This window comes from Penaeus vannamei, chromosome 39, assembly GCF_042767895.1.
Source record: "Penaeus vannamei isolate JL-2024 chromosome 39, ASM4276789v1, whole genome shotgun sequence".
Lineage (NCBI taxonomy): Eukaryota > Metazoa > Arthropoda > Malacostraca > Decapoda > Penaeidae > Penaeus > Penaeus vannamei.
In genome coordinates this window covers 18670765-18683032 of record NC_091587.1, presented here as the reverse complement: position 1 = coordinate 18683032, position 12268 = coordinate 18670765, and the positions used below count along the sequence as shown (strand labels likewise).

At 40.8% G+C, this 12268-nt stretch overlaps 1 protein-coding gene across 1 annotated transcript; it reads left to right on the top strand.

Moving 5' to 3' along the window:
• The first annotated feature begins 9281 nt into the window (after positions 1-9281).
• Positions 9282-11406, top strand: LOC138860065 (uncharacterized). The gene is made up of 5 exons (XM_070116870.1): positions 9282-9827; positions 9929-10117; positions 10263-10495; positions 10848-11015; positions 11298-11406. Exons 1-5 carry the CDS (start codon positions 9282-9284, stop codon positions 11404-11406), a joined length of 1245 nt encoding a protein of 414 aa, XP_069972971.1.
• Positions 11407-12268: the final 862 nt, after the last annotated feature.

Genomic DNA, 12268 nt, shown 5'->3' with positions numbered 1-12268 from the left:
CTCAAGCAAGTCCTTGCGGACTATTGCAATTGTCTCCCTAAGCACGTTCCTCTGTCTATCCTTTTTTTTCGTGCAGTCAGATCTGTGATTATTTTTCATTGTGGGCAACCAACATTCCCACCCACGCCTGCATACCTGACCCTCCCCCATCCTTACCCATACCTCTTTTCTTTCCACCCCCACCCCATCCTACCCTTAGACTCTCACCCATCCACTCCTCCCCTTCGCTTATTTCTTCCAACTTCCACGCCATCCTATTGCTTTTTTACTCACTCTCGTCCATACTTTAATAAATTACTAATGACTCTAAAAACTGAAATAAATCTATCAGCGCCCTATTTTCTAGTTGTGAGCTATACTTTGACTTAGTCATTTCATAACTCTCACCCATTAAATCAATTAACTCGGCTACGCACTCACGCAGCCACATGCGCACATCGTCTCGCAGAAACCCGTTAATTGCACAACAATTACATGCATACTGTTTCCGGAAGATGACCGACTTGCGCCAGTCGTGTATTCTTGTCTTGCATTACATTTTATTGTGGAAATGTTGTCTTGAGAAAGTATATTTTGATGTAATGAGTCGCTCCCGAAGTATGAGGACTGCATTACCCGTTTTCATTATTGCTTTGCCTCAAATTGCTGTTGGTGTCGTGTGATAGACAACTTCAGTGAAATGAGATAGAACAGTTACTATTAATCAGACATATATCGTAGGCACTATTGCACTGCACACTTTTGAACTCTGCATTGTTGCATTTTTATTTCTTTTTTTCCAAGGAAGTTCGTCGTTCAAGACAAGTCCTTGTGGATCGCGACACCTTTTGCTTCCTGGTAGTTCTGCACAATGCTTATTTCTTGTAGAATTTCATCTCCTGCTATCTGAGGCAATTACAACTCAAGCAAGTCCTTGCGGACTATTGCAATTGTCTCCCTAAGCACGTTCCTCTGTCTATCCTTGGACATTGCATTATTGAAAAAAAAAATTGAAAATTCATGAAAATAATTGTAATAACAATCATTGCAATGCGATATATTTTGATTATATCTTACGGCCCTTACTATCACCCCCCCCCCCCCACACACACTGTTTGCCCTCCTTTATCTCGCCCTGTCTCTGCCTCCGGTGTACTTATTTCAGAGAACGCCAGCACCAGCTCGTCGCGGACGACGGTTCGTAGCGTATACCGAGCGATCTCAGGAAGTGATAGGGGCACCCGAGCCTTTTGTCAACGCTAGAAGACACACTTGACCAGGGCCCACGGCCCTGATCAGACCTCCTCCTTTTGGGAGTGCTCCCCCACGCGCGTTCACGCTGGATTCGCCTTTGGTCTCCCTTGCCCACTACAGCACTGCAAGACACAGCCCGCGCCACGCTACCTCCTATCAATAACCAGCTGAACCAGAATTGTGTCTCCATAAACCCACCAAATCAGGGCAAAATAAAATACCTTGACACACACACACTCCTCTCTCTCTCTATCACACACACACATACATCTCTCTCACAACAGTGTTTCATGCCCTCCCTCCTCCTTCCTCTTCTCTCCTTCATCCCCTTTCCCTTCTCCCTCATTTTACCCCACCTCTTCACCTTCCCCTTCTTACTCCCGTCCTCCTTCTTCTCTCCTCCCCTTCTTCTTCTGTCTCTTCTCTGCCCTCCCCCTCCTTTCTCTCCTATTCTTTTTCTATAACCTTAGATAACACGTTACTATACACCATGATTTCATATCTAATAAATTCCATACTCCGAGCGTGGCAGCAAAACACTTGCGATCTCTCTTTTACCAAGGAAATTGGTGAAGTTGACGAAGTGAAGTGATGTGTTTTTTTTTTTTTCTCACAGTCTTTCCTACGTCTTCGCTATCTTTGATACTTTAATGCAGATGTGACATTTGAAATGTAGCTTTCGGTTTATCAATCTATATCTGTCTATCTGTTTATCTGTTTGTCTATCTACCTATCTCTCTCTCTCTCTCTCTCTCTCTCTCTCTCTCTCTCTCTCTCTCTCTCTCTCTCTCTCTCTCTCTCTCTCTCTCTCTCTCTCTCTCTCTCTCTCTCTGTAATGCTGTATTGCTTATGTCGCCCGAAAAGCAAGTGTTCAGTATCCCACGATAAAAATGGATGAATGGCTGTTAAATAGTACCATAATAATTTTAATCAATATCTTTTTTGTTAGTGATATGAATCTTGTTATCACATATGTTTATCTTTTCTTATTTGAACTCACAGTAATGGATAGATATTGTATTGATTAGCGATAGAAAGGAGTAAAGCGATTTTTGCATATCCATTTCATTCCTGATGCACTTGCTTTACACAAGAAAGATTATTATAATAATGTCGGGCTCTGACACATAAGTACACATGTCATAACCATATTTTTTATTATAAGAGAACATACATATTGATATATATCCGCTATCAGCTATGAGAATACACATAATTATATTTACACACACACATGCATGCACATACAAACATGTATGCACACACACACACACACACTTGCGCTTCTCCACACACATACCTAAGCAAACACAAATATAAATAGATAAACTGATAAACAGACAGACAAATAGACAAAGCATAGAAGAAGCACAAAAATAGCCAATTGCTTGTCCGCTATATTCATTTTCTAATTTCTTTTTTTCTAGGTTCAGTTGTACCTTCATTCACCCAATATCCTCCTCGCTCTGATAACATCTTTAGATTCGTTTGTGTTAATCTCTGCTAAAGGAAATAAATGAGAGATATCTGGGAGTCAGATTTGTGTTTACGGGAAGGGGAGGGAGAGGGGTGGAAGAGGGGGGTTTGATAGAGAAATAAAGGGAGATTCAATGGCAATTGTCTTGTATTATTTACTGTCTCTTACTCTCTTTCTCTCTCTTTCTGTCTCTTGCTCTCCCTCTCTTTAATGTTTTTCATTCTCTTTCTCTTTCTCTCGTTCTTTCTCTTTCGTTTTCTGTCTTTCTTACTCTCTCTCTCTTCCGTTCTTTCTATCTCTTCTATATCGTTCTTTCCATCTCTTTCTTTTTCTCTCGCTCTCTCTCTCGTTCTCTCCATTTTCTTTTTATCTCATTCTCTCTCTGCATCCATTTATCCATCCAAATATATACCCCTGTGTCTATGTATTTTTCTAACTCTATATATATCTGTATTTATTTGTCTATCTATCTATCTAAAACAAAGACAAACGTTAGTTAGGCAAAGCTCGCCTCCTTTCATGTTTCTCTTCCTCAACCTCTCGACCAAAATCCCCGGATGTGGACGAGGATATCCAGGCCAACACAGGAGCTCCGTTTGTGATCCTGCGCTGGCTTCATTATCCTTGCTTTCAGGTCTCCTTAACACAGGCTAGGATAAAACGATTGGAGAGGGAGGAAGTGTTTGTGTGGATTATTACTTTTTTTCTTTTCTTTTCTGTTATCTCTTTCTATTTCCCTGTCTCTGTTTCTCTCTCTGTGTGTGTCTCTCTTCCACCCCCCCCCCCTCTCTCTTCCTCCCTCCCTTTCTCTCAATCTCTCTCTCTCTTCCTCCCTCCCTTTCTCTCAATCTCTCCCTCCCTCCTAACCCCAACCGCCCCCCCCCCTCTGTCTTTCTGCCAGGGTTTTGAGTTTGCCCTGATTTGGTGGATTATGGATACACAATTATGGTTCGGCTGTTTATTGATAAGGGGTGGTAGGTAGCGTGGCGCGAGCTGTGTCGTGCAGTGCAGTTGTGAACAAATGGTAGCCTTAGAGGCGCGTCAAGCGGGGGCGCGCGTGGGGAGAGACTCCCAGGGGGAGTTCTAGTCAGGGCCGAGATCCCTGGTCAAGTGTGCTTTCGAACGCTGGTCGCGGGTCCCTAGCAGTGGAGACGCTTGTTCCTCAGATCGCTCGGCATACGCTACTAACCGTCGCCCTCGACGGGATGGTGCTGGCTTTCTCTGAAAGAAGTACACATGAGGCAGAGACAGGAGGGGAAACAGGGGGGGGGGGGGTTGTGTGACAGCAAGGGCCGTAAGATATGATGAAAATATATCACATTGCAATGACAGTGTTAATTCAATTATTTGCATGATTTTTCAATCTTTATTTATTTTTTCAATAATGCACTGTCCAAGGATAGACAGAGGAACATGCGTAGGGAGACAATTGCAATGTTCCGCGAGGATTTGCTTGAGTTGCAATTGCCTCAGATAGCAGGAGATGAAAATCTACAAGAGATAAACATTGTGCAGAAGTACAAGGAAGCAAAAGGTGTCGCAGTCTGCAAGGACTTGTCTTGAACGACGAGCTTCCTTGGAAAGAAAAGAAATAAAAATGCAACAATGCAGAGTTCAGAAGTGTGCAGTGCAATAGTGCATACGGTATGCGTCTGACTAATAGTAATTGTGCTATCTCATTTCATTGAAGTTGTCTATCACACCTCACCAGCAGCAATTTGAGGCAAAGCAATAATGAAAACAGGTAATGCAGTCCTCATACTTTGGGAGCGACTCATTACATCAAAATATACTTTGCAAGACAAGAATACACGATTGGCGCAACTCGGTTATTTTCCGGAAACAGTACGCGTGTAATTCTTGTGCAATTAACGGGTTTCTGCGGGATTATGTGCGGATGTGGTTGCGTGAGTGGTGAGTAGACGAGTGTTAGTGAATCGTGAGTTCTGAAATAAGTAAGTCAGAGTATAGCACACAAGTAGAAAATAGAATGCTGATTGATTTTGTTAGTCATTAGTAGTTGGTCATGGTAAGAGCGAGAGTAAAAAAGGAATAGGATGGCGTGGAAGTTGGAAGAAATAAGCGAAGGGGAGGAGGAGTGGGAGGGCGAGAGGCTAAGGTAGAGGTATGAGTGAGGATGGAGGGGTCAGGTATGTAGACGGGGGCGGGAATGTGGACTACATGCAATGAAATTAATTACCGATATGACTGCACGTAAAAAAACATTCACACTAATAACAATGAACCTACGGTAATTGCAATATTAATCAACTACTATGCGAAATCATACAAAATGGTACTTTAATTAGTACGTAAAATGAATGAAACAGTGACTGGCCTGTTGTAAGTCAGCTTCCCTGAGACAACTGACAGCTGAATGACAACCGTCGTGGTTGTAAATGATGCTTAAACTTAAAGTAGATTCCCTGAGGAATAGTGATGAAGGGCCCAACTGTAGAAGAGATATCATCGAACGAACTCATACGCAGAACACAAATTGGACATCCAATCTTGTTGGGAAATACCAGCGATAATCTCTCACGTATAGTCTTATAAGAATGTGCGGCGCGGCGCGTAGATCGCCTCTTGCGATGTGTGCATCTTTGCACATACAGAACAACTTAACATTAATTACCTTAACCTAATTATATGTCCATACCCAGCTGAGGGTTGTCACCAAGGACCATGTAATAATGATGAGGTGAGGTTCGTGATTAAGATGAGCGAAAATCACGAACAATATGAAATCGTAGTAGCTGTATAATATAATTAATCTCAAACACGGAGATAACTTAATAAGATATACTTTAAGTTGGGCGAAGTCAGATGGTAAGGGAGAGGTATTTTTACCTGAGTAAGGTCAAAGTGAGATCATTATCCAAATATTCGTTAAAAATAGCAAGAGATGGTATATGTAAAATTAAATTACATTGTGAAAAAACAAGTACACAATAATCTAGAAATTAAATACATGAATGATTAATGAAAAATATATCTATAAAGAAGGCGAATAATTACAGCGAAATATACTTCGGAATATGCACAAATATACTATAATATAATGTAAATTCATCACTCTATCGTAAATACGTCGATAATGGGATAATGATAAAATCACAATATTATACACGTATAAAGAAGCTTAAATATGAAAAGAAAAAAATTGAGGCTGATACAGGTCATTATAATAGTGATGTATACACCGTTTGATATGACCTGACCTGATTTCACCTGAACAACCATGTGTAAAGACATTCGCACTATAAATGGAATAAACCATTTTATACATAAAAATACTGAAGTTGATATTCATATAAACATACAAATGAGCAAGGCATACTTTTCTTGTATAAATAAGATACGAAAAGGAAAAAAAAAATGTATAAAACGTTCGAAGCTTAATATCGGACAATAAACTTAAGAATCACAAGGACATAAAAGATCAGGAAGACATATAGTCAATAAGACTAGGGCAGTCAAGATGTATATTATATTGACCAAATTTAGCGTATTATAATATTTTATTTTAAATAAATATCACGACAAAAAAATAAAACGCTAGTGGACTAAACAAAAATATTGAAAATAGGTAGAGAGGGAAGGGAGATTAAAGGGTGGGGGTTAGGAGGAAGGGAGGGGGTAGGTGTGAAGCGTGGGGGTGTTATGTTTGTTTGTGCATAATTTAACTAAATTATTCAAATATCCAAAAATCTCACAAATGCATTGGTAAACCGAGCCGAAATAAATGCACTTAGTAATAATATACGAATTGAACGTTGACATGGCGTCGGTTAACGCAGTGAGAGATAATGAGAATGAAAAAAATGTCGAGAATATGGCAATGCTTAGGACTAGTCACGGGACCTAGAATGTCCGTAGAAATAGATAATAATTTAGAGAAAATGCACAATCTATTTCTCCCACATGAGTTAAAGATTTAAGCATTATAAGCAATTTATGCTAATTAGGCCAGCATGATCGAATTAGATTTAAGGGAAAAAAACACGCCAAAGAAAGAAAATGCACTCTCGCAAGTGATAAAATTGGGGATTGATTCCCTTAAAAAAAGCAACGATCTACCATGACGAGAAAAAAAAAAACATGGTAGATAACAGAAAATGCACTTTGCACGGACACTTGTTCAGATATTTGAGAAAAAAAAATCACTGCACTTGTGAAAAAATCGTACGGCTACACACAAAGGCCAAGAAGGAGGAAAGAAAGGAAGTGCCAACGGCGTACTTACGATTTTTCGGAGGAGGCTTGTGGTTTGCGACATTTCACCGTCTGCCACCAGTTGTCAGGGTTTTGTGTTTGCCCTGATTTGGTGGATTATGGAGACACAATTTTGGTTCGGCTATTTATTTATAAGGGGTGGTAGGTAGCGTGGCGCGGGCTGTCTCGTGCAGTGCAGTTGTGGGCAAAGGGTAGCCCTAGTTGCGCGCCGAGCGGGGGGCACGTGTGGGGAGAAACTCCCAGAGGAGGTCTGGTCAGGGCCGAGATCCCTGCTCTCTCTCTGTCTGTCTCTCTCTCTCTCTCTCTCTCTGTCTGTCTGTCTCTCTCTCTCTCTCTCTCTCTCTCTCTCTCTCTCTCTCTCTCTCTCCCTCTCTCTCTCTCTCTCTCTCTCTCTCTCTCTCTCTCTCTCTCTCTCTCTCGCTTTATCCCCCCTTCTCTCTCGTTAGGTACAAAGGAACAATAAGGGACTCAAAATAAGAGAAAATATTGTCGAGAGACGGAAGAAAAGAATGCGAATGGCGGAGGTGAGCGTCGGAGACAGTATGATCACAAGTAAAGACTGAGAAAGAGATGGAAGGAACACGGGAAAGGAAGGTAATGAGAATGTGGAGAGAAAGTAAGAAAGTAAGTAAGGTACAGAGACAGATACATAGATAGAGAAAGAGAGAGAGAGACAGGTGATAGAGAGAAAGAGAGAGAGAGACAGACTGACATACAGACGTACAGACAGACAAGCAAAGACACAGAGTACGTGGGAGAAAAGATCAAAGGCAAAAAAAAGAGATTCGAGCGAAAATGACAAAGAAATAACTCAGACTTTTATACATCTAATCATATTTTCCCATATCAACGGAAGGATGATGACAAGTGATAAAGAAATACTTTTGTGACCTGAAGATCATGATATTTTCTCGTGGACTTTCGACGAAAAGAGGAAGGAAATAAAAGAGACATCAAACATGATGCAGTAGGTAGTTTGGAGAGAATCAAAGGAACGAGATAACAGCTAAGGAATGAGAGAAAAGAGAGAAAGAGAGTGAGGGACTGAAGGAAAGGAAGAGGAAGAAAAGGCGAATGATAGATCGAAAGGGATGGAGTTCAAGAAATGGGTTTAAAAGTTAGAAAAAGAGAAAGAAGGAGGATGAAAAGGAGAGTGAGAGAGGAGGAAGATTAGTAGACTGAGAAAAATGAAGAGACAGAGAAATTTAGAAAGTTAGAGCGGAAAGGGTGGAATAGCAGGGATGATAGATATATAGATAGAGAAAGAGGGGGCCAAAGAAAAAGGATATTAGAGAAGAGAATATAGGAATAGAAAAGGAAAAACAATAGAAAGATATGAATAATAAAAATAGACAGTTAAAAGAAAAAGAAAGAGACAGACAGAGAGAGCTACGGATAGAAACAGTTAAAACAACGAGATAAAAATCACATAGGTCTGACGAATACCCTCTGTGAGATTCCCGTGACGGACTGCCTCTTTTAAATTGCTTTCTGTTTTATTTGGATCGTTGAGCTGTGGGAGAGGAAGAGGAAGAGCTAGAAAGGAAGAGGATGAGGGAAAAGGAAGAAGGAATGAAGATGAGGAAGAAGGGAAGGGTATCAAGAAGAGGGAGATGAAGAAAGGAAGATGACGAGGAAGAGGAATAAGAAGAGGGGAAGGGTATCAAGAAAATGAAGAAGGGAAAGATGATGAGGAAGAGGAATAAGAAGAGGGGACGAGAAAGAGAAGTGGACGGGAAAGAAGGAAATAGATGGAGAAAGAGGAAGAAGGAAAGGGGACTAGAAAAAAGGGAAAGGGAAAGGGAATAGGAAAAGGAAGAGGAAGAAGAGAAGGAAATGAGGAATAAAGGAAGAAGAAGAGGAAACTGAAGATGGGGAGGGGAAGAAGGTGAAGGACAAGGGAAGAGTTAATGGAAGAAAAGGAAAAAGTAGGAAAGGGGAACATGAAAAGGAAGAAGAAAGGCGGAGAAAGAGAAATAGGAAGAAGGGAATAGTAATAATAATAGTGATAATGATAATGATAATGGTAATTATGATGATGATGATAATAATAATAATAATAATAATAATGTAAAGATAATTGTAACAATGATGATAGAAATAATAATGCTGAAAATGATAATAAGAATAATAACAAATCAAAGTAATAATAATAATAACAATGATAATAGTAATAATGATAATGATGGTTTGGGAGCTGACGCCGACAGCGAGATAACAAATACAAGTAATGATAATGAAAATAACAATTATAATAGTAATAATGATAATGAAAATAACAATTATAATAGTAATAATGATAATGAAAATAACAATTATAATAGTAATAATGATAATGATAGTTCGGGAGCTGACAGCTCCCGAACCATCATTATCGAAGTCCCAGAAAACTGTCCTCTGCCGGGACTTTGCAAGGTCCCATAAATTGAGGATTTCTGGCTCTTGGTACCAGCGGTTAGACCCACTTCGCTGGACGTGGTGCAACGTTGCGGGTAATGCAGTCAAGGAGATCGACCACATACTCGTTAGCACTCGTTGGAGGATCCTCCAGAACTGCAGGGTGTATAGGAGTGCTAAGTTTTATGGTACAGGCCATAGGTTGGTTGTGGCTACCCTCCAGGTCCACTTCAAAACTCCCCAGCGTTCCACTGATCACCCTTGGGTGTTTCATTTGGACAGGCTGAGGGAGAGGGAGTGTGCCCGGGGTTTTGCTGAGGCAATCTGGTCGTTTCAATCTAACGATCTGACGGATCCTGTATTTCTGTGGGACACCTTCAAGTGCGAAAGGCTTGATGCAGCTCAAGAATCGATTGGTGAACGCCCCAGTGCGAGATGGAATTTTATCTCACACTGGAAGCCACAGATGCTTGTCACGCGGTTCGTCTGACAAGGGATTGGGATTTGCATCATTCTCAAGTGCGCAGAACTCGGTCTCTGTTAAGAAGGGACAAGGAATAGTTTATTGGGAGTCTTGCCGAGGAGGTCGAAGGCCATTTCTTAGTAAATGACCTTCGTCCTGCATACCAAGCCCTGAAAAAGCTGAACTCCAAGCCCTCTTCACAAGTGACTACAGTTCGCTTAGTTAGTGGCCAGATCGTCACAGATCCTGTTGCGGTGCGGGAGCGTTGGGCTGAGTATTTTGAGCAGTTATACCAGGTTGACCCAGCAACAGTTAACTTGGATGCGGGTAGTGCCGTGATTCCGTTGCCGGACTCACCCATCAGTGAGGATTCACCCTCCCTAACTGAAGTTAGAGGGGCGACCAGCAAGCTGAGTAGTGGTAGGTATCTGCAGCATCCCAGCTGAACTGTTAAAGGCTGATGGTGAATCAATGGCGTGGGGGTTGCATGCTGTTCTGGCTGCCATCTGGCGGTCCGGTACCATTCCTCCTGACCTGTTGAGGGTTGTGGTCATCCCTCTCCTGAAGGGGAAGGGGGACCGTTGGGACTGCAGCAATCACCGGGGCATCACACTGGTCAGTGTACCAGGCAAGGTTCTTGCCTGCATCCTTCTGAGGCGTATCAGAGACCACCTACTAAGGCATCAGAGGCCAGAGCAATCCGGATTCACTCCTGGTAAGTCCACAATAGACCGTATCCTTGCACTTCGAGTCACTGTAGAACGCCGTCGTGAGTTCGGCAGCCTAAATTGACCTCATTCGATACGGTGCATCGGGAATCACTCTGGGAGATCCTGAGACTGAGAGGAATTCCAACAAGGATTATTGGACTAATAGCAAGCCTGTATACCGATACTGAAAGTGCTGTAAAGTGTGTGGGGGAGGGGGGGGGCTGTCGAACTTCTTTCCTGTTAGTTCAGGAGTGAGGCAAGACTGTGTCCTTGCACCAACTCTTTTCAACACTTGCATGGACTAGATACTTGGCAGAGCTACTGTTCTAAGTCATTGTGGAGCAACTCTGGGCAATATCAAAGTTACAGACCTTGACTTTGCTGATGATGAGTCTTTTGAAACCTTAGTTGTGACTCTGGATGCATTAAGTAATGAAGCAAAGCCCTTGGGTCTAGAGGTCTCCTGGACCAAGACCAAGATCCAGGACTTTGGGGACTTGCTAGAACCTGCTAGGTCGGTACGTGCTTGCGGCGAGGACATTGAGGTCACAGAGAACTTTACATACCATAGTAGTGTAGTTCATAATCCTGGGCTGTCAGACCAGAAAGTCAGCAGACGGATTGGCCTGGCAGCAGGGGTCATATCCTCTCTCAACAAGACACTTTTCAAGGCCCTGCTAATGCCAGTTATGCTATACAGTAGCGAAACCTAGACATCATCCTGTGGCTTGGAGTCTGGCACAGGACCTGTTATATGCACAATCCATGATCACCAACTCAGGCTATACGGTAATCCTGCCCACCAGCTTGTCTCTGTAGGAGACAGCCCTGGATGGAGGAGGCCTGTGGGACAAGTCGTGGCTTGTGCAGATCGATCAAACATGTCGTGAGGAGCTGGAGATGGGCCGAGTCCCTGCCTGGTGGCTTGCTAGGAGGGACCCTATTAGGTGGAAACGAAGGGTGGATGCGGCTATACGTCCCCGTCGGCGTTAGCTTCCAGATGATGATGATGATGATAATAATGATAATAGTAATGATAATAATGATCATAATAATGATAATGATAATAATAATCAAAATAATGATAATAACAATGATAATGATAATAATAGTGATAATAATAATTATGATAATGATAAACATAGAAATGACAATAATGACAGAAGTAAGAACTATATCAATAATAATAATGATAATAATCATAATAATGATAAACATAGAAATAGTAATAATGACAGTATTAATATATATATCAATAATAACAATGATAAAATCATAATGATAATGATAAACAAAGAAATGATAATAATGAGAGTAATAATTAATATATAAATAATAATAATAATCATAATAAGAATCATCATGATCATCATCATCATCATCATCATCATCATCATCATCATCATCATCATCATCATCATCATCATCATAATAATAATAATAATAATAATAATAGCAATAATGATACCAATGGTATTTTGAGTAATAATGATACCAATGATATTATGAGTAATAATAATGATGACAATAGAAATGATAGTAACAATAACAAAACTAGCGAATATAATGATAATGATAATAATATTAATGATAATAATTAATAATGATAGTAATTATAATAATAATAGTGATAATAGTAAAAATAATACTGATGATAGGAGTAATAGTAATATTAATAATGATAATACTAATAATGATAATAATAGTAAAGACAATGGTGACAGTCATCACAGGAACAATAATGACAATCTG

Bases quoted from the DNA above. Each gene is read 5' to 3' on its own strand.
- LOC138860065 (XM_070116870.1), top strand. From the start codon at position 9,282: ATGATAGTTCGGGAGCTGACAGCTCCCGAACCATCATTATCGAAGTCC. The intron at 9,828-9,928 runs GTCTGACAAGGG...CTTGCCGAGGAG, and splicing joins AGATGCTTGTCACGCGGTTC to GTCGAAGGCCATTTCTTAGT. The intron at 11,016-11,297 runs GCTAGAACCTGC...TCACCAACTCAG, and splicing joins ATCCAGGACTTTGGGGACTT to GCTATACGGTAATCCTGCCC.